The sequence below is a fragment of the Mus caroli genome, chromosome 8 (genome assembly GCF_900094665.2).
Source record: "Mus caroli chromosome 8, CAROLI_EIJ_v1.1, whole genome shotgun sequence".
In the NCBI taxonomy this organism is placed as follows: domain Eukaryota; kingdom Metazoa; phylum Chordata; class Mammalia; order Rodentia; family Muridae; genus Mus; species Mus caroli.
In genome coordinates this window covers 9,282,420-9,303,251 of record NC_034577.1, presented here as the reverse complement: position 1 = coordinate 9,303,251, position 20,832 = coordinate 9,282,420, and the positions used below count along the sequence as shown (strand labels likewise).

The window sequence follows — 20,832 nt, the reverse complement described above, 5'->3', positions numbered from 1 at the left end:
CTCAGAGTCCTTCCCTAGCTCTCCATGTCAGCCACACCCCCGTCCCAGAATGTCTGCATTGTACTCTAAAGCACTGAGACGCCATGGGCTGGGGAGGAGGGCACCGTGCTGGCACAGGTCAGGGTCTGAGTTCTAGCTGGGCCTCACACCAGTTTCCCAGCCTGTGCAAGCTCCTTCCTCAACCTCCTACGCCCGTGACCAGCAGATCACTGAAGGGTCCTTGAGGGNCAAGACGAGGTTTGACAGTGAACAGAAAGCTGAGTGTTTAAGACACGTGTGGATGGCGAGATGCTTCTTAGAGCCTGACTCACGGGGAAGAGAGTACGAGCCACCTAAGATTCTGATGACTGCGCTATGTTTAGGGCAGGCATTGTCTGATGGAAATAAGAGAGGACAGTAAGCTTGCTTCAACACAGTGACGTGANCTTCAGCAGATCNGCAGGCTGGAATTTAGTAAAGACTGATGTATGCTATACTGCGAGAGGTCAGTACNTTTAGTTATGAGGCAACAGAAACAAATGCACAGGGACACAAACTGCCAGGACACAGGCCAGACTGGCATTGTGGCCCCACAGTCTGAGGGGTCAGCATGGGGAAGACAGCAGGGGACAGGAGGGAGTCGCTTCAACGAGAAATGAGAAGCATTTCTGTTTCAAGCTCCCTGGGGACGTCTAGGAGGGGTTTTCTCTGACGTCAGTTGCAGTGTTTATTTGAACAGCCATCTTAGAACCAGTGACCTCAGCTGGGCAGAATGCTAAGCTTGGGACTTGTGAGATTACGAGGACAAGATCTAGGGTCTACTAGGTGCCTCTGGTTCTCCCCAGGTGGCACAGGTACATCACCAATGCCAGGTCCCCACTAGACCTCCTGACCTTAGTTTATAGTGACATGCAGGCCTATGCAGCCCTTGCCCCTTCTAGAGAAGCCTTGACAGAGACCCAGGGAGGAGACACCTGGCAGGGTCAGGCGGCTCTGACACCAGCAGAGGACAGGAATGGCTAATAGCTTTTCTACCCACAAAGCACACAGAAGAGGTCACATTTGAAAATATTTTCAAGAAATATTTTATTTGTAATGCACTCCAAAAACACAGAGAGGACAAACCCACGGTGTCTTACCATGCTTGTGCTGGTGGTCATTATCTGAGGTGGGAAGGAAGCAAGTGGCAAAAAGAAAAAAGCAAGATACGAATATAACACACCCCAGAAAGTAGGCAAACAACAGGCTGTAGTCCACCAGAGAACTATAGAGCTGCTCACTATGAAGGGGCCAAGCCCATGCACTGTGGAGCGACACTCATACAACCTAACACCCATACAAAAGGACACTAGCTGGATAAAACCACGGAGCCCCTGGGACCAGTCAGGAAAACCTCAGGACCGACCTTATTTGCCTCCCTACAGCTGGCAAATGTTGTGTGACACGTCCCTTCTGCTCAGCTGCTCCACTGATCACACCTACTGCTCGCTGCTCACCTAACCGCAGGCCGACCTGTCCTCACACAACTGCTGCACACAATGACTGCACACGGCGGGGCTTATTACTAAGCAATGAAGCACGAAGTCTTGCGCAGTACTGACCTGTCCGTTGATGGTCACGGTTGTGTTCTCAAATATGAAATAAGCACCAAAGAAAAATACCAAAGCGTCAAAAACGCCGAGAAACGTCCAGTAGATGAACACCCGCCAGCGCAGCAGCGCGTTCTTGGCAATGTCTCTGTTTGGGAAGAAGAGGGGAAAACTGTGACATCAGGCCAAGGTCCACCCATCATCCATCCCCTCTCTGTGGTATCACCGCTGCCCACATGCTCCTACGCAGCATCAATTGTGACTGGCAAACAGAGTGGCAAACCCCACATACTCCTCAGAGTTCACACTGCTGGACCCAGTGTTCTCCACTGGCTTTTCAATATTCTTTCTCAGCTCAGTTAGAATATTGTCAGAGAGAACCTGGTGCTCTCCTGTCTTCTGAGTGTAATTAACACACAACAGCACACACTCTGTGTAATGGTTTGTATATCCTTGGACCAGGGAGTGGCACCACCTGAAGGTGTGGCCTTGTTGGAATAGGTGTGACCTGGTTGGGATGGGTGTGTCACTGTGGGTGTGGGTATAAGATCCTCACCCTAGTTGCCTGGAAGTCAGTCTTCCACTAGCAGCCTTTGGATGAAGACAGAACTCTCAGCTCCTCCTGTGCCATGCCTGCCTGGATACTGCCATGCTCCCACCTTGATGATAATGGACTGAACCTCTGAACCTGTAAGCCAGCCCCAATTAAATGTTGTTTTTTATAAGACTTGCCTTGGTCATGGTGTCTGTTCACAGCAGTAAAACCCTAACTAATACACTCTGTGACATACTGTTGACAGACTGAGGACTTGGGTTTGCTACCAACCTCCACTGAGTTTCTATGTCTGTTCCTTTTATAAGAGTACGTATGTCAACAGGAGTGTGTGTATGCACACACCTATTTCCTCTAGCTTCAAGGTATTGTAATAAAGACCCCAAAGCCTGTGGAACTGGACAGGGGAAGGTTGTCAGTTATTGTGTGGCTTCTGAAACTAAACAGGTGAAAAGACCTAATGGGAATGAGTGCATACCCATGTACGCACACATGAATAAGACACAAGACCCGGATAAACTGAATGAGGTAGGTGAAGACTGACAGCCTGGCTGCTGGCTGGCGGCTACACTACAACATTCAACTCTGTTACTGGGAGAACCTGGACAAAAGCCTTAGATGGAAAAAGACTACAAAGAAACATTGTATCTCTCAGAAAATCCGGGCAGTTCTGAAATAGCAGAAAAGCTATTGCCTTAATACTAAGAATGGAGCAGAGCAGATGACTGTTACATGCCTCGCTTTCCTAGCTCTACGAGGCAATGGAATGCAGAAGAGGCTCACATCTCCATCAGGCTCTGAGGTGCAGAGGAGGCTCACATGTGTGTTCAAGCCAAGTGTAGAGCCCATCACCTATGGAGCGTACTCCAAGACACCCTCTGACTGTCTAACTACCATCCTGTGGAAGCACGTGTACTCTGACCTTGAAATACCACCACTAAGAGCTGACTGCAGGAGTCTGCTCTGCTTCCTCTGTTCCCTGTGCTGTGTGGAAGAGCTGCAGGGGCTCACACGTGCACAGGGTCAGAGGTACACANGTGCACAGGGTCAAAGGCACACATGTGCACAGGGTCAGAGGTTNACACGTGCACAGGGACAGAGGCACACACCTGTAAAGGGTTGGGTCTCTCTTGAGCACGTCAATGCCCACGTGCTGCTCCATGAGGCTGTACAGTAGAATCGGGAGGGAAGTGAAGCTGATGTTGTAGAGAGTCAGATACGCAGTATCGTACAAAGTCTGCAAGAAGAAGCAAGGTGAGTGGCACTCGAAGGCGGCTTTAACTCATGACTTAGCATATCACTGTGTGTGTATGTGTGTGTGCACTGACTCAGCTAGAGTGGATAGCCAATGAACCCCGGGTATCCTCGGCCTCTACCGTCTCGTCACCAGCAATTCAGGACTATGTGGCTATACCCAGCTTTTAACATGGCCTTTATCAATTGAGCCATCTTCCTAGGCCATGAAAATGCTACTTTTTAATTTACAAAAAGCTGAAATATATAGAAAATGTACCTAAAATGCATAGAAGCCACCATTCTACAGAGACAGACACTGAGACAGATTTTAAACTTCATGCAGGAAATCTTTCCTATCTTTTAGCTTCAATGTGCCTAGCCCTGGTGGCTCTGGATACAAGCTGTTGGCCACTGTCCACCAGAGTGCATGGGACACAGAGTGTCTGCCCAGGCTGCATGCACTGAGGAGCCCTTCTCCCAGGTTGAGTAGGTTTGCATCCAGCACCCTTCAATGCCTCAGATTTCAAGGATGACCCACAAACCAATGAAGGTTCAAGTGTATGTATAACCCAATGCCATCATACAGTCCAGTCCAGAGTGCCCACTGGCTATGCCATTACAGGCTTGTATTTAGGGACATACCCAGCCTCATGGCACCCAGACTGGGCATTGGCAACTCCTCAGCTCTGTAGCCTGCTTTTTCACCTTTGTNTACTGACAGGACCCAGGGGCAGTGGGATGGATGGCACCTGGGCCCCACCAGCTCTATGGATGTCTGTCTGTCTGCACGGATGTGTGTCTGCACTTCCTGAGGACTGTTTNCTCACCATGGCCCCCNTTGGGAAGGAAGAATGAGCTTCCGATTTAGGGCATCAGACTGACCTGCTGTGAAAATCCGCAGAAGAACTGGTACAAAAACTGAGGGAAAATGAAGCAGACATTCTGAAAAATAAGACGCAGCCATTAGTTCAAGGGCATCGCAGAGATGCGTGGGCTTGTCTAGGGATCACCATCCACTGTCAATACATCATGCTTTATATGGGGGATTGATCCAAGTGGGCCAGACATCCTACACAGCAGCCGCATGGGTGTTGGAAAAGCTTCTGTACACATCTATAGTGGCCCTGGTGACAGTTGGCAGCAGAAGGGAGGTGCACAGGCTTCAGAGCAAAGGTGGTGGGAACAGAGTCAGCAGAAAGGGCCTGCCTGCGTGGGGAGGGCTGAAGACACTGCCCTCAAACATCTATGTTACACTCTGANGGGGTTCAATAAGTGTCAGGGATTGTAGAAAGAAGTTTGGTTTCTTTGAAAAACATAGAAATATTAAAGGACTGTTTTCATTTTAATCCCAGGTGTGAGATATGGGGACTTTCCACAGCCGGTGACTATGGTTCTAGCAGGGGCGTGATTTTGCCAGCTGCAGACAGTCTTTCTCTGTGATTGTGTGATGTTTGCTGTGGGTCGAAAAGAAGAAGGAAGAGAAAGAAGAGGAAGAAGTGCAAAAGGAGAAGGAAGAGGAGGAGGAGGAAGAGGAGAGGAAATAATTCGATGCCCTGATGGTGAAGATCAAATTCGCCCCAAGGAACTTAACAATCCTAATCAGCAGGAAGTAGCCTGACAGTAACATTGCCCCCTTCCCCTCTATCTAGTGTTAGGCAGTGGAAAGGGTGGAAGGAAAGGAGTGGAGAAGGGTGGAAGGAAGAACCCACAAAGTCGCCAACGTCTGGCTGCATGGGATCCTCTCGTTACAGGAACAACCCACTCCTCTGCTCACTTCCTTTTGTGAAAGATGACCCTGGAAGCATTAAGTTANCGGACAAAGGTCTCGGGCTACTGTGAGAGGAGGAAAGAAATACTTCCTACCTTATAAAAGAAGTATTGCACAAGCTCAGATATCCTGATATAATAAAAATGCCCGTGAACAAGAAGCATCTTCTTCAAGTGTTTAAACTTGGGTATTGCATAGTCGCTGTTCCTTGCAGCCTGGCGACCCTCTTTCCCGATGACACCTAGAAAAAGGGCAAACAGGCTGGTAAGGCAGAGTCAACTAAGCCCAGCAGACCACTTCCCAGTATGTCCCCTTGCAGAAGNACAAGTCACAGGTGGAGGCCAAAGGTCTCTCTGCACACACGACCCAGCCTAGGTCTACCTGGAGCAGTAATGGCTTACCTATGCCCACGTGGGCCTCCAGGATCATACTGACATCATTTGCACCATCACCAATTGCTAAGGTAATAGGATGCTCCTTTGAAAATTTGATTAACTTAACGATCTGGAAAAGAAAGAAACATGGAGTTTATGGAGTTTACCTTCTCTGTTTCAGTTTTGATGTTAACTGGGCAGAACCAACAAAGACATGGAGCTGGTGTAGGAAAAGGGAAATTGTTTGCTTACAGCTCTCAGACGATTTCCTCCATAGAGGATCAAATAGTCTCATAAAAACTAAGATATGGTCAATGACAAGACTCTACAAACACATGAAGACAAAATTAGAGTTATGTTCAGGTATCAAAGAGGCTGGGCGAATGCCAGCACTGTAGTCTGCACAAAGGTGTTGAAATCCCATGTCACCTATTATCAAACAATTTTTAAAAGTTGTTTTTAACACTACTTTATTTTTGAAACTTGTCACATGTGAAAATCAAATATGTCAACTTAATACAATGTGTACCCTTCATGATTTCTCTTCACTTCTTGATTTCCAAGTCGATTTCTTCATAGACTTCCCTACATGCATTGTGCTTAAGTATAATGCATTAGGATATGAGACTGTGACAAAGGGAAACTACAGATTGCATTTGTATAAAATCAATCAAGAACCAAAAACAGCACTGGAAGTCTCAGTGCCATCAGGGAAATGACGAGAGAAGGTTTACATGGAATCAAGCATGGGNGGCAGAGGAGGNNTGCATGNGAGTACCTACACCCCAGCCTGTCTTCTCTGAGCACTGCCCAGGCACATTCTGGCTGTGCCTGGCGACACCGGTTAACTGGAGCAGCAAGCTCAGGTGCAAGTGAGCATGTCCCCGAGCCTGGCTCTCAGACTGTGCAGAATGCACTGGCTGGGCCACACAACAACACTGGCTGGGCCACACAACAGCTCCAACTGCCTTATCAGCAGTTCAAAGCAGGCCACAGTGAAGCTACGCCTCATTCAGGCTTATGAACTCTGGAAAGGTACCATAGTCATATATGCATTACACAAGACATCTGACCTAATTACGAGACAATTTGGGTTATGTTCTCACAAGAACAGGGAGATTGCTGAGACTGTCTGGAGTCCAAAGGGAGGGACACTAGTCCCGACTGACCTTGGCACACAGAAGGTGCAGTGAATGCATGCTTCCTTCCCACCCCTGCAGTAGACTCCCAAAGCACTACAGGGCCCGGCTAGGAGAGGCATTTAAGCCTGACCTCAAGGAGGATCTAAGCCTCGGGTTTAAATGCTGGCATCTCCCCAACCGTCTAGCCATCAGAGGCAGTGAGCCCTAAGCAAGGCTTCCCTATGCCTGACACCCATGCCCATGGGTGGGCCAGCTCCTGACCTGGGCCTTCTGCAAGGGTGCCATCCGGCAGCACAGCACAGCACTGCAGTTCCTGCAGATCTCCAGGAAGAGCTCTCGGTAGTTGCCCGAGGAGTTCCCGTCCTCTCTCGGCTTCATTATCAAGGACAGTGCCGCTCCATCAATGATTAAACCATAGTCGTGCATATCTGTAGAGAGCCTTTAGAGCACAAAAGGGAGAACCACTCAGTCGCTGAATCTACATCCACAACACCACACAGGGGCTGGCACTGTGCCNGTCCACNGATCAGGACACTTGCTTACAGTACTGGATCCACCTCTTGGACTACACTATATATCACATTTTAATAAAATTTCTTTGCTCAGGCAAAGCAGCCACAGCCTGCTGTGAGTCTGTGTAAGTCACAGTACTGAGACAACACAAGGAGGGCCTTGGGAGGGCAGATCTCTAACCTCCCTGGCTTTCTACCCTGGTCACCTCACTGCTTGAACATGGTCAAAGTCTCCTTTTGCTGGGCTTTAAAGATTTGTTTACTTATTTATTTGGTTTGTGAAGACAGGGTTTCTCTGTGTAGCCCTGGCTATCCTGGAACTCACTCTGTAGGCCAGGCTGGCCTTGAACTCAGAAATTCACCTGCCTCTGCCTCCCATGTGCTGGGATTAAAGGCATGTGCCACCACTGCCNGGCTTAAGGTTTATTTTTAATAATTTAAATATGTATGTATCTGTGGGTAGGGATGGGCACACCCCTGCACAGACCAGCAGAGCTGATCTCCCAGGAGCAGGAGTTACAGGTTGTTGGGAGCAGCCTGATGTGGGTGCTGGGAACCAGAACTGGGCCCTCGGCCAGAGCAGTGCACTCTTAGCCACTGAGCAGTCTCNAAGCCCCTGCTAGGCCTGAGGATCACAAACACATCTGTGACCCCAAACTCTGCAGATCAACACGGAAATGACTCTTTGCCACTCTTAAAACAGATGCAAACTTGTCCATGCCTAGAGAGCTGATTTGTTTTGCCAAATTGATATGACTCTTATGACAGGCCAGCGAGATGGCTCAGTGAGTGAGGGTGCCTGGGTTTCACTCTTACGGCCTATATATGGTGCAAGAAGAGGAGGTACTGATGCAAGTTGTCCTCTAATCTCCAAGTTACACTGTGGCANCCGCATGCTGACAACCAGAACACATAAATAAAAATGTAAGATGGCAGATCAGAGTCAGATGACTCGCCAACAGTGGTAAGGGTGCCCCTGTAAAATGCACGAATAAACCCACAGATATTCTTGGAAAGACTCAACCTAGCAATCCTGCTGTCTCAGCAAAGTAGCCTCCATCATTGCCAACTGCCTTCTGGCTCCCCTGGCAGCATTCCGAGGCATCCATGCTGGATCCATGGGCACAGCAGCGGGTGGAAACAGTTCATTCAAAGCATCTTGCCACATTCCCTACCCAGCAGCTTGACTCTGGCTGCCTGGGCCTCCCCGGCTGGGGCCTCACCCACAGCATCCACTTGGCCCATGAGGATGCAGGCCCCAGTGAGGCCCCGAGAGGCGGGAGCAGCCGCGTACCCCGAGAAGGAGTCCCTGGTCAGGCTCCCGCTGCAGCGCAGCACTGTCTTGCTCAGGTCGAAGAGCACATCGTGCAGGCTCTGCTCCTCTAGCTTCTTGGTGGTCAGCTCCAGCAGCTGTGTGCTCCTGCGGAACAGCTTGCAGGCATAGCAGGTGGCGGACGCTGTCTCCATCTTGTCCCCGGTGAGCACCCAGACCTTGATACCTGCCTTCTGTAGTGCCTCAATTGTGTCAGCGGCTTTCTCCTGGAGCCTAAGAGCAGGCAACCCATGAGATCAGGATCCAAAAGCCACCAAAATAAACAACTTCAAGAAACACGGCGCGATCAAAAGACTCAGCTCGACAGAGCAGCATGTGCAAAGTGGCTGAGGGTCTGCGGAATGGACCAGAACCTNCTCCCAAAGGTCCAAGTGAACATAGGATGTGCTGCACTGCTCTGCCAACCATGAGGAGCTATTTAAGGAGGCTGCTCTGTGTGGTGTCCTTTGGCTGAGCCTCATATCCTATAATCCAGCATCATTGCCCTTAGAAGAAGAATCATTACGACCAGAAACAGGATGGAAAAACGGGGCTGGGAAACAAGGCACCATCNATTCTCGTGGTGCTGTGTGTTCTAATGTTGCTACTTATTAAATAGGGATCCAGGCTCTAAGTAATATATCCCATGCTGGTAACGATGCCCATGGCCCCACAGCTGACATTTACCAGTGGTTTAGCATGTGCCAGCACTATGTGAAATCTGATAGGACCTTTCACTTCTACAGAGTCCTGCAAAGTCAGACTACTCCTTGGGCAAAGCTTTGTGGCCTGAGGTGTAGAGATCCCATTATTACAGCCTCACAGATGATGAAACCACCGCCAATCTTGTAATTTTCTGAAACAATATAAAGGAGCCTGAGTCCCAGAGAAGAAGGTTTATCAATGTGCTGGCTTGGGTTTGAAAAAAGTAGCTTGTGATCAAACATCNCTTCAACAGGACACTGCATCTGTAATCCCGGGAGGATGCATGGTCTGCCAGCTGGGCTACACAGAAAAAGTACTCTAGGAGAAAGGTTCATTTTGCTACCACTCAGCCCTTTGTACTCCTGGGAGCCAAGCCTCCAGGTTCTGAGGCCTCACTCAAGCCATGCTAGCTGCCCAAGTGGCTCCACACAAAGGCTGTCAGAGCCCATCTTAGGAGCAGTTCCCCTTCCTGCCTTGCCCTCAGGACACTGCAATGTGCCTTGGGCTTCACCTTGTAACTGAGAATTTCAGAAATGTTCTCAGCGACTTCACAGGTTTTTACAACAGCCCACTTCATTACTGTGACTGTCTTCAACAGTGACAACCATGCTGAGGACACTGAGCTATACAAAGTCACAGATTCAGAGAAGCCAGCAGAAGCTGGGAAAATGGTTATGACGCCTTTCTAAGGCATGAAAAGAAACTTCCACATGTGATGCAATGTGAAGATGTTACTTTCACTATTTGGAGGTATAATGTTCTTCCAGGCATTTGTGGTCAGTAACGGTATCACCCAATAATAATTTCTTGGCTGTCACTGTGAGGGAAAACAGAGGCACCTTGTCCTTGGGAAGAACACACTGGCACAGGACACATGTGCTACCTGACCCCACCCCACTCTCATGGCCCCCTCTCAGACATACGGACATGGTTACCTGTCCTCAACAGCCGTAGCACCAAGCAGAACAAGGTCTTTCTCTATCTGCTCGTAGGCTTCTGCCAGCTTCTTCTCCCGGTCCTGAAGCGCCACTTTGGCACTCTGTAGCAGTCGGCAAGCATCTTCGTACTGCTCTGGCTCAAGCCTCTTGTATGCAACACACAGGGTTCGCAGCCCTTCCTGTGTAACACAAGTCGGTGTCTAATGTGAATCTCATGTCACCTGCTGAATACATTCTCAGGCCATTGTTATACCCATCTCTGAAGAGAATGAATGAGTCATAACCCAGCCACCCTCTAGGGATTACTGAATTACATGAAATACAGTCATGTGCTCTGCAGAACTNTAACCTATGAGGCCTTGTCCATACAAACAATCATGTACACTGTAGAACCATAACCTATGATACCTGGTCAATATGGACAATCACGTGCACTGTAGAACTGTAAACAGATTCTGTTTGAATCTGTAAACAGATACAGAACTCAATTGAGCTTCTGAGAGATAACAGTTTGCAGTGTTGTGGTAGTAGTGTTTGAAGTTGGGAGATGGCAGACTACAAGGTGATTCACCCTCATGCAGGGTACAGGGGAGATTAAATAAGCTTAGGGATGAGGGAACCTAACACATGTGGAGCGTGTGCAATGCACAGACCTGCCACTGTGCCTCCCCCTGCCAAGACACAGCAAACTCTCACTGGGTGGGAGGCACTGGTGGGGTTTCTTTGGGAGTCTCTTGCTCCTTCACCCTAATCCATGTACAACGGTGTGATACTCACAGGCCTCCNAAGCAAGCATTTCAAACTCTGCATTTTAGATTTTGAAAACTGTTTCCTGTGTTTTCAGCACTTCTCTCAGCTCTTCAGGTCACATTTTACTTCTTAGATCTCCTATCTAGTGAGAAGGACATACCCCACTGCCCCACNGGTTATGGTTCTTATAATCCCTCAAGAGGGAGGGAGGGAGGGAGGGGCACAGGGGCAGAGTACGCTGCTTCATTAACAAGTCAGAAGGATCATCAGACAGGAAGAGTCTCTAAAGAGAATGATCTAGAATTGTCCNGAATGTAGGGTGTTGCGAGCAGTAAGTAAAGCTTTCAGAAGTGAAGAGGCCTTTGTTTGTACAAGTATTCAGGGGACTTTCTACTGTGGTGACACAGGGGCCTCTTNCTAAGCACGACAAAAAGTCCTGTATACAACACTACCAAGCTGTACAAAACACAGTCATACTTCGTGCTGACATTTATAAACACAGAGGAAGCACTCCTCAGCAGCACTACCTACGGAGCCCACAGCTATGAAAGGTCCAGACTCCCTGAACAGGACTCCTCCCTGAACGGCAGCCTGACTTGGCCTAGGAAACGGGCTAATGTAACATGTGACGCTATCACATGAAGACCTATGTGATGNTCTGAACTGAAAACTGCAGAAGCAACCCAGAGTGTGCTCATAGTGGCTCCCTAAGAACTGCTCCAAAGTGAAGAGCAGCAGGAAGTCTTGCCTTTGCATTTAGCAACACAAACTCTGTCAGAGGACCAGATCTTACAGCCAGATGTCATAAAGAACACACACCCCACCTTGCATGAAATCCCAGAGCTACTGTATGACTGCAGTAATGGCACAGCTGTGACATCAGCACAGGCAGGCCAGCTGCGTCTCACCGGCTCCCACACTCACCTTGGGAAGAAATTTTAAAAATTCTACCCATAATTGCATCAGAAAGAAAATATTCAAGAATGTGTGTACCCATGGAGGAAAAAGACTAACACACATAAAACTATGTAACACTGAAGAAATCNCAGAAGAACCAAATAACAGAAACACATCTGCTTCTGTGGATTGCAACACTTCTTATTGTTAAGATGACAACACTACCCAAAGCCATGTGTGGAGTCTTGTGATCCTGTGGAACTCCCAATGGTGATCTTGCAGGAACTCAAGGGGAATGTTAAGGTCCGCAGAACAGCACAGCAGGGTTAGGGAAGAATAAAGTTGGCCATGCATACAGTCTCATTCCAGGGCTTACTAGCAAATGGCAGTAAGGCAAACTGCACAGAACTGGAGTGCAGACAGACAGAGAAAGCCAGAGGGGAGCAGGACGGAACTGAGACCTAGAAACATCCTGAAACCTCTGGCCAGANGATTTAACAAGAGAAACAAGATCATTGAACAGGGAAAACAAAGCAAAACAAAATAGCCATTCAACAACGGGGTCCAAAAAATGACACCCACTTAACAGAAAACAAGACAGCTCCCTTCACACCACACATAAAGTAAGATCAATGTCTTAAATTTAACAGCTAAAACTATAAAGTTCTTAGAAAAACAGAGGGTAAAGGCTTCAAAATCTTACATTTGGCATCAATTTCTTAGTTGTGATTAAACATACCAAAACAAGCGACCAGAGGACAAACTGGGTTTGAAGCAAGCAACGGTCCTCTCAGCATTTCCTACAACTGCCTTTACTTGTACAAAGCTTTACTTGTTTAAGCTGACTGAGTAGCTCCTGGGCTGAGCTGCAGGATGGGTCTAAGGATTCTAGGACAGTCTGAGGGATGCTGTCCTGGTTGGGTTTAGTCACCTTGACACAAACCTAGATCTGTCTGAGGAGAGAGAATCTACCTGTTAAAATCCCTGCTGCGTGGGACACAGGCCGGCCTCTCAATGAGCGACTGAGGTGTGAACCTTCCCTCGCTGCACGCTACACGCTGCACGCTGTACGCTGTACGCGGATGCCTCCAGTGCTCCCCACTGACACCCACACTGCCTTGGGAGCAGGGTCTACGGTGTTACTAAGGAGACATGTATCTACTCATCCTGTCTGTTACTTCAAAATTAAGGACAGACCCTGATTTTTGCCAGGTCCCTTCTCTGTAGCTCGGGGGGCCAAGGCCCATTTGTCTCAAGTCTATTATTCTGACTGTGTGAGTGGGATGCATGTATGAAATGTTCTGTTTCTGGGGTCAAAATGAGCTCATTCTATGTCTCCTGTCAATGTGCTTCTGGATTCTGCTTGGTGATGTGGTGTGCCTGAAGACAGATGTGAACATTTCCACAGACAGACACTTTTACATAATTAGGGTTAGGGTTGATCTGTACTTCCCTGTCTGTCTTAGTTCTTGATTAGTGCTGCTTAGAAGGAAAGAAAGTTGCTCTAAGGAGGAAGGGAATATACAACGAAAAGAATCTGTGTCTCACATGTCAGTTCTGAGACAACACTGGCCCACTGTGGCTGGGAAGTGTAAGCCTTAGTGAACCTTTCTTTTCCCAGTTCTTTTTGGTCAAAGTGTTTTACAACAACAATAGAGCGCTAACTAAGGCAGATGCGGTAACAATCAAAGANTCTGAAGGGTCAGGAGGAGGACAATGGATGAACAGGCCCAGAAGCCAGGCACAAGCAGTTAACAGGGGGCAGACGACACATTCCCAGAGTAGCCAAGGGCCCTAGGCAGAGAGCACTGTTGCAAATCAGTGAATAACATAGAGTCACAGCCTGAAGGAACAAGTGGTTTCTGAGGAGATCCACCACATCTCTGATTAAATTCTAGATCTGCAGAAGTGTGAAAGATCTAACAGCCCATGGTGAAAGTTCGAGATTGTGATCAGCAGTGGGATGAAGTCCACATGACAGGGATCAACTAGCCAGCTCTGGCAGACAAATGAGGAGGCAGCAGAGGGGACACATGACATTGCAAATGCATTACTGAAAACTTTCCAATCTTGGTAAAAGCCCACAGACTACACTTCAGAGTCCTGGACAGAAAAAGTACGAGCATTGCTGCACCCACTCACCACAACCAGATTTCATCCATGGGAAAACAACAAAGAAAAAAGATGAACATGGACAGCAAGCCCAGCAACGGCAAGGAGGCACCCCTGAAAAGGGGAGGGTCTACACAGGACCCACAGTTCACACTGGCAGTCTGTCCGACTCCAATGTCCATCGACAGGTGAACAAATGAGGAAGTTGGGCATCAGATGAATGGGTGGCTCAGCCAGAGGAGGAGCACCATGCCATAATGCACACCCATGCAGATGGATCTCAGAAATGTTGTGTGTTGTGAGAGAGCCTGGTAAGAAATGGACCCGGGATTCTACTGAATAAGAACACTCCAGAAGGTAAGACCTCATCCACAGTGAGAGCAAACAGTGGTGGAGTGAGGCAGAGCTGGCAGGAGGGGAATGCAAAGGTTCCTGGGACACCGTAGCAGTGATGTTTCTACAACTGTAAGTCAAAACTTAACTACTTTTATATCTTCAATATGAACACATTAATGTTTACTGACTATAGCTCAATAAAGCCTTTAAAAAAAGATGTACTTCAATCATAATTAACAAACTACTTCTTTTAAGGAAAATGATTCTCAGGTGGGAGAGAACCTTCCAGAACAAAATGCAGCATNGATTATGGNAGTGTGCTCTCTGGCACAAAACGTGTCTCCCGTCCCTGGGGGTGACCCTTAGCAGAAGGGGTCAGAATCCCCAATGTGCCCATTTGAAATCAGAGTTAACATCAGGAATTCAAGAAGTTTGCTCTAATAAGTTCAGTGAAGCTCAGTGCATGCCTTTCGTGGCACCCTGTGGGGACTGTTTCTGAGGGAATGTGACAGCGCTGTATCTGGAATGTCTGTATAGTACAACCTAGATTTACAGATTAAGGCAGAAGGCCATGTAATTCCAGGCATGGGGTCTTTCTGGCTCTCCAGTGCTGGTAGGAGCGGCTGAGAGGCCAGATGGAAGCTGCCTCAGCAGGAGAACAGTCTCCAGCATAAACCAGACCCCCACCCCATTACCAGTCAGCAAACAAGAAGGCGAGGTAATATCAGAAAGCACTGTGGCTCTGAGAAGAGTCAGAAACTGAGGTCTGCAGAAGAGACAGGGACTTACCACGGCATTGCGCTCCACTCTAGACCGGACCTGGTCTACTTTGCCTTCTATCACTCGGGGAAATATTGAAGAATCTGCTCCTTTGCAAAACAGATAAATTTCTCCTGAAAAATGAGAGGAAAAATAATGTTGAATTTAATTACTACACGAGGAGACAAATTTGTTTATTTTATGTATATGAGTACATTGTTGCTGTCTTCAGACACCAGAAGAGAGCATCAGTTCCCATTGCAGATGGTTGTGAGCCACCATGTGGTTGCTGGGAATTGAACTCAGGACCTCTGGAAGAGCAGTCAGTGCTCTTAACCACTGAGCCATCTCTCCAGCTTTCCAACTTGTTCTTAATGAAAGCAAGCAAGTCCAGTGCGGAGACCATTTTAAAGGCATCACAATGGAGTAGCTAATACATTAAGACCTAAAAGAAGTGCAATCCTGGGACACAAGGGCCTCTTTTGATTCCTAATGGCCTTGGAACAGTGAGGGCTCTGGATGTTCAGACTCCCAGTTAGACGCAAAATACTTCCTGGCACTATTGTTGGGCAGGTGGAGTGAGCATAACAGAGCAAGGCTGTGCTGCTGACCCAAAACTTCATGAAAGACCAGACAGTGAAGGTGTGATTCCTCCCGAAAGTGGGTCTTCCATGGACAGCCCATCCTTTGTGTCACAAGGGCCACTGGAAACTATCTGCCTGCACATCTCTAGCCTTGTCCTCAGGGCTCTGAGCACCTTTGTGCTGGTTATGTGTGCTCCTTTTCACAACACAAAGAACTTTCTCCTTCCAGATCAGAGACATTGACAGACAGCAGACTCGGCTGAGGCACTGAGAAACCCGCTCTGCTGTGGCTTGCTCAGTCCAGGTGCTCTGCAATCTGTCTCACGTCCAGCCCTCAGCTGCCCTGCTCTGTGACACACAAGCCGAGCGAGGCCCACACTCAGTCATCCTGCTCAGCAACACTGCAATCTCTCGCTGCAGTGTCTGCAGCTTGTTGCTGAATACAATATCTGGGTGTAGCTACAGAAACATCACAGTAAGTCAGCTGTGGTGGTGTACATCTTTAATCCCAGGAGGCAGAGACAGGCATATCCCTAAGTTTGATGCTAGCCTGATCTACAGAGTGACAGCTACAGAGAGAAACACTGTCTCAAAAAGCCAAAATAATAATAACGATAACAACNACAACAACAGAAAAGAAACACCACTGTGCATCCCAATGGCAGCAAAGCTATAGAAGGGACATAACATGGTTTATGTTCCTAAGAAAGTAGGATTCCCAGATCCCTTATAGAGACAGGCTCTTAAGCCCCTAACACTGAGGATGCTTGGAAGTGTCTGGAGTGGGACGAAGAACAGACACAGTTTCCAAGGCACAGCTGTTTGACAGGCACCACTTACTCTATTTCCAAACTGTGGGAAGTATGGATGCTGAAGATGCCTACATAGGGAAAACCCTGGCAACGGACACGACTGCTGCTCAGTCAGTGTTCCTGAANGGTGCGGAAGAGTGATGGGGCCTCCCAGGAGGGACCGACTGTCCTCACTAGGCAGGAGGAATAGAGGCAGCTCCCAGTTGAATGCTGTGATACCTGGAGTATCTAGGAAGGCACTCCAGGGGGAGGGGGCTGCCACTTCACCCTGTGATCCAGGAAGGGGAAACAACCGGGCAAGTCGTCTAGAGGAGGCAAGGAGCTGGGTGGTAAAGGCAGGACCTGAGGATACACCCACAGTGCAGGCTGCCTGGAGTCCTGGAGACGAGCACTGAGCCTCTGACACCAGAGCTATGTGGCTGCAGGGGCAGCCTTGTGAGCGCTGGGGAGCAACCGGCCCAGTGTGAGGGTGGGGGTGGGGGGTGGGGAGGGACTGGGGATGAGGTGCATATCTGCTCTGTGGGGGCTCCTTGGGAGAACATGACTAACTCAAGGCCTTCTAGACAAGATGCTGCTGGGAAGGAGCTGACCCAGAGCTACATGGTGGGGAAGAGGCAGCTGCCCATTCACATGGAGGTCACATGTCAAAGTCAGCCAGAATCACACGGTCAAGGGCCCCACTGTGCCCACTCCTTCACCATCCCACCCTTTAACCTTAGACTGAGCGTGCAGCTTCCAAATAAAGATCCATGGTCACAGCAGCTAGCAGAGAGATCAGGGCAATTAGTATTCTAAACTCTAGTACAGAAACGCGTGCAAACTCAGACTGTACGTCCTTAAATACAATTAGAAACTGTATGGAGTACAGCAGCAAGGTGCTCTTAGATGANGAAGAGCCTAGCCCTGTACTCACTTCTTTCCAAGGTTGTTGTTAGAGTTTACCTGTGCCCTTTAAAAGTAGGATAAATGGAGACGGGGAGTAGCTTGGGTGGTAAAGAATCTGTCTTACAAGCATGAAGACCTGGGTTCAATTCCCAGAACCCGTGTAAGAAAAAAGCTAGGCAGGGTAGCATGCATTTGCAAATTCAGTGCTGGGACACAGGGACAGGGGGATTTCTAGGGCTTGCTGGTTAGTTGGCCTACCCTACTCAGTGAGTTCCAAGCCAGCAAGAGACCCTGTCTACAATTAGAAAAAAAGGAGGGGACAGTGCCTGAGGAGTGAGACCCAAGGCTGACCTTTGGCCTACACACAAACACTCATATGAATGTGTGCANGAANGTGCACGNATGCACACGTGCATACACACACACGTGGAATAAATCATTCTTATGTCCTAAACCCTTAATGATCCAAAAGAATTACCCATCAGAACATAAGCAGCACTACATCATGTCAGTTAGGAGAGACTGTACCTGTAGTAGACTTTACAATCACGCTCATTCTTCTCCGCACAGAGTCAAAGGTCAGCACTTCTAGCAATTCAAATCTGAAACAGAAACGTGAGACATTAGTCTCTGATGCCAAATTGGTGTTGNAGTGTCTGGAGTGGGACGAAGAACAGACACAGTTTCCAAGGCACAGCTGTTTGACAGGCACCACTTACCCTATTTCCAAACTGTGGGAAGTATGGATGCTGAAGATGCCTACATAGGGAAAACCCTGGCAACGGACACGACTGCTGCTCAGTCAGTGTTCCTGAANGGTGCGGAAGAGTGATGGGGCCTCCCAGGAGGGACCGACTGTCCTCACTAGGCAGGAGGAATAGAGGCAGCTCCCAGTTGAATGCTGTGATACCTGGAGTATCTAGGAAGGCACTCCAGGGGGAGGGGGCTGCCACTTCACCCTGTGATCCAGGAAGGGGAAACAACCGGGCAAGTCGTCTAGAGGAGGCAAGGAGCTGGGTGGTAAAGGCAGGACCTGAGGATACACCCACAGTGCAGGCTGCCTGGAGTCCTGGAGACGAGCACTGAGCCTCTGACACCAGAGCTATGTGGCTGCAGGGGCAGCCTTGTGAGCGCTGGGGAGCAACCGGCCCAGTGTGAGGGTGGGGGTGGGGGGTGGGGAGGGACTGGGGATGAGGTGCATATCTGCTCTGTGGGGGCTCCTTGGGAGAACATGACTAACTCAAGGCCTTCTAGACAAGATGCTGCTGGGAAGGAGCTGACCCAGAGCTACATGGTGGGGAAGAGGCAGCTGCCCATTCACATGGAGGTCACATGTCAAAGTCAGCCAGAATCACACGGTCAAGGGCCCCACTGTGCCCACTCCTTCACCATCCCACCCTTTAACCTTAGACTGAGCGTGCAGCTTCCAAATAAAGATCCATGGTCACAGCAGCTAGCAGAGAGATCAGGGCAATTAGTATTCTAAACTCTAGTACAGAAACGCGTGCAAACTCAGACTGTACGTCCTTAAATACAATTAGAAACTGTATGGAGTACAGCAGCAAGGTGCTCTTAGATGANGAAGAGCCTAGCCCTGTACTCACTTCTTTCCAAGGTTGTTGTTAGAGTTTACCTGTGCCCTTTAAAAGTAGGATAAATGGAGACGGGGAGTAGCTTGGGTGGTAAAGAATCTGTCTTACAAGCATGAAGACCTGGGTTCAATTCCCAGAACCCGTGTAAGAAAAAAGCTAGGCAGGGTAGCATGCATTTGCAAATTCAGTGCTGGGACACAGGGACAGGGGGATTTCTAGGGCTTGCTGGTTAGTTGGCCTACCCTACTCAGTGAGTTCCAAGCCAGCAAGAGACCCTGTCTACAATTAGAAAAAAAGGAGGGGACAGTGCCTGAGGAGTGAGACCCAAGGCTGACCTTTGGCCTACACACAAACACTCATATGAATGTGTGCANGAANGTGCACGNATGCACACGTGCATACACACACACGTGGAATAAATCATTCTTATGTCCTAAACCCTTAATGATCCAAAAGAATTACCCATCAGAACATAAGCAGCACTACATCATGTCAGTTAGGAGAGACTGTACCTGTAGTAGACTTTACAATCACGCTCATTCTTCTCCGCACAGAGTCAAAGGTCAGCACTTCTAGCAATTCAAATCTGAAACAGAAACGTGAGACATTAGTCTCTGATGCCAAATTGGTGTTGNGTCTGAATGGTTGCCAAATGACTGCTGCACCAGGAAGGGGACATTTCCACCTCGCTCTGGGCCCTGTCCATACTGTGTGCATGTCCCTGGGATGTTCTGGACCTCACAGAATGCCCACCTCTAGCCTAGTGTTGGGATTAGTGCTTAAGAGTGGGCACAGGTTAGTCCAGCTCNGACTCCTCCCGGAAACGTAATAATATTTTTGTGTCATTTGGAATGTACAACTCTCATACCCTGTCTGAAAAGAGACCTCTCTCAGGGAGACCCACTGGGGCTCCAGAGCTGGAGTTACCACTGAGTGCAGAGCCAGTGCAGACACGGTCTCTGAAGCACTGGTAGGCAGACCTGCCTCTCACACNGGGCCTGGAGNCTCACTTCATTCTTCTCCAATGACACAACATGCAGACAGCTTCTCACCTCTCTATGTCGTTCTCCCTGTTCAGTATTTCCATGTAATTGTCCTTCAGCCTCAGGTACGTGAATCCAAGCCTGCAAGAGAGAAGGCAAAGCCAGGGCTTGTCTGATACCCAGTCAAGCCTCCTCCACAGGGTCTTCATCTCACACGGAGACAGAGAAGGCAAAGCCAGGGCTTGTCTGATATCCGGTCTTCATCTCACACGGAGACAGGCAGACTTTCAGTGAGACAGGGTGCTCAGTGCGTTATAAAGCCAGGACACAGGAGTTCTGATTCATCTGCCACCTCAGACAATGACCCAAGAGTGTGTGCCCTACAGTGAAGTGGCGCCCTCTGTGGGTGCTGGTAGCTGGGGGAAGGCCAGCCCCAGGTGTCTGGACTGCATTCCCTGGTCTAGCCACATTTCAGTAGCTGATTGGAGTCGATCCACCATGGTGTGAACAGACACCAACACCCCTGGGCTGGAAACTGAACCCTNGTAAAGTATCAAGAATGGNTGGCCAGGAGCACGTCACTCTCATGAAATGATGAATATGGCCACTGCAGGAGAGGGCTCCTCATGCATAGAGAAATCCTGCCCTTTTCTCCTCTCTCTATGCTGCCATCATTTTAGGGCACAGCAAGAAACCCTCTGAGATGCTGGTGACTTGACCTGACGGCCCAGCCTCCAAACTGTGAGAAATCCATCCTGGGTCTGTTTTATTTCTGTTTTATAAATTATGCAGCGAAGACAGTCTGCCCTTGGTCAACCTAGTTATCTGACAGGACATGGGACCATGGTGGCTATTCATAGTGANACTGCCCCACCCTTCTTCTTCTGCAAAGACTAACACCTCCAGCCATGGGCATCTGCCAGGACAGCGAAGAGGGCCTGGTCTTGAGCAGCTTAGCAAAGGATGGGACAGAACATTCTCCCAATCTAATACCAGCTGTCAGAGCAGGCAAGG

At 48.8% G+C, this 20,832-nt stretch overlaps 1 protein-coding gene across 5 annotated transcripts in view; it reads right to left on the bottom strand.

Moving 5' to 3' along the window:
• The window catches only part of Atp11a (ATPase phospholipid transporting 11A), a 54,513-nt gene that overhangs the window by 16,116 nt on the left and 17,565 nt on the right, over positions 1-20,832 (bottom strand). For all 5 annotated transcript variants that reach the window (XM_029480365.1, XM_029480369.1, XM_029480367.1 and 2 more), the window contains exons 11-21: positions 19,888-19,959; positions 19,348-19,421; positions 14,993-15,096; positions 10,106-10,287; positions 8,448-8,699; positions 6,903-7,080; positions 5,527-5,629; positions 5,221-5,366; positions 4,240-4,299; positions 3,231-3,358; positions 1,581-1,716 (exon numbers count right to left, since the gene is read on the bottom strand). In XM_029480365.1, the coding sequence (XP_029336225.1) occupies positions 1,581-1,716; positions 3,231-3,358; positions 4,240-4,299; positions 5,221-5,366; positions 5,527-5,629; positions 6,903-7,080; positions 8,448-8,699; positions 10,106-10,287; positions 14,993-15,096; positions 19,348-19,421; positions 19,888-19,959 (1,435 nt within the window). The remainder of the gene's footprint in view (positions 1-1,580; positions 1,717-3,230; positions 3,359-4,239; positions 4,300-5,220; positions 5,367-5,526; positions 5,630-6,902; positions 7,081-8,447; positions 8,700-10,105; positions 10,288-14,992; positions 15,097-19,347; positions 19,422-19,887; positions 19,960-20,832) is intronic.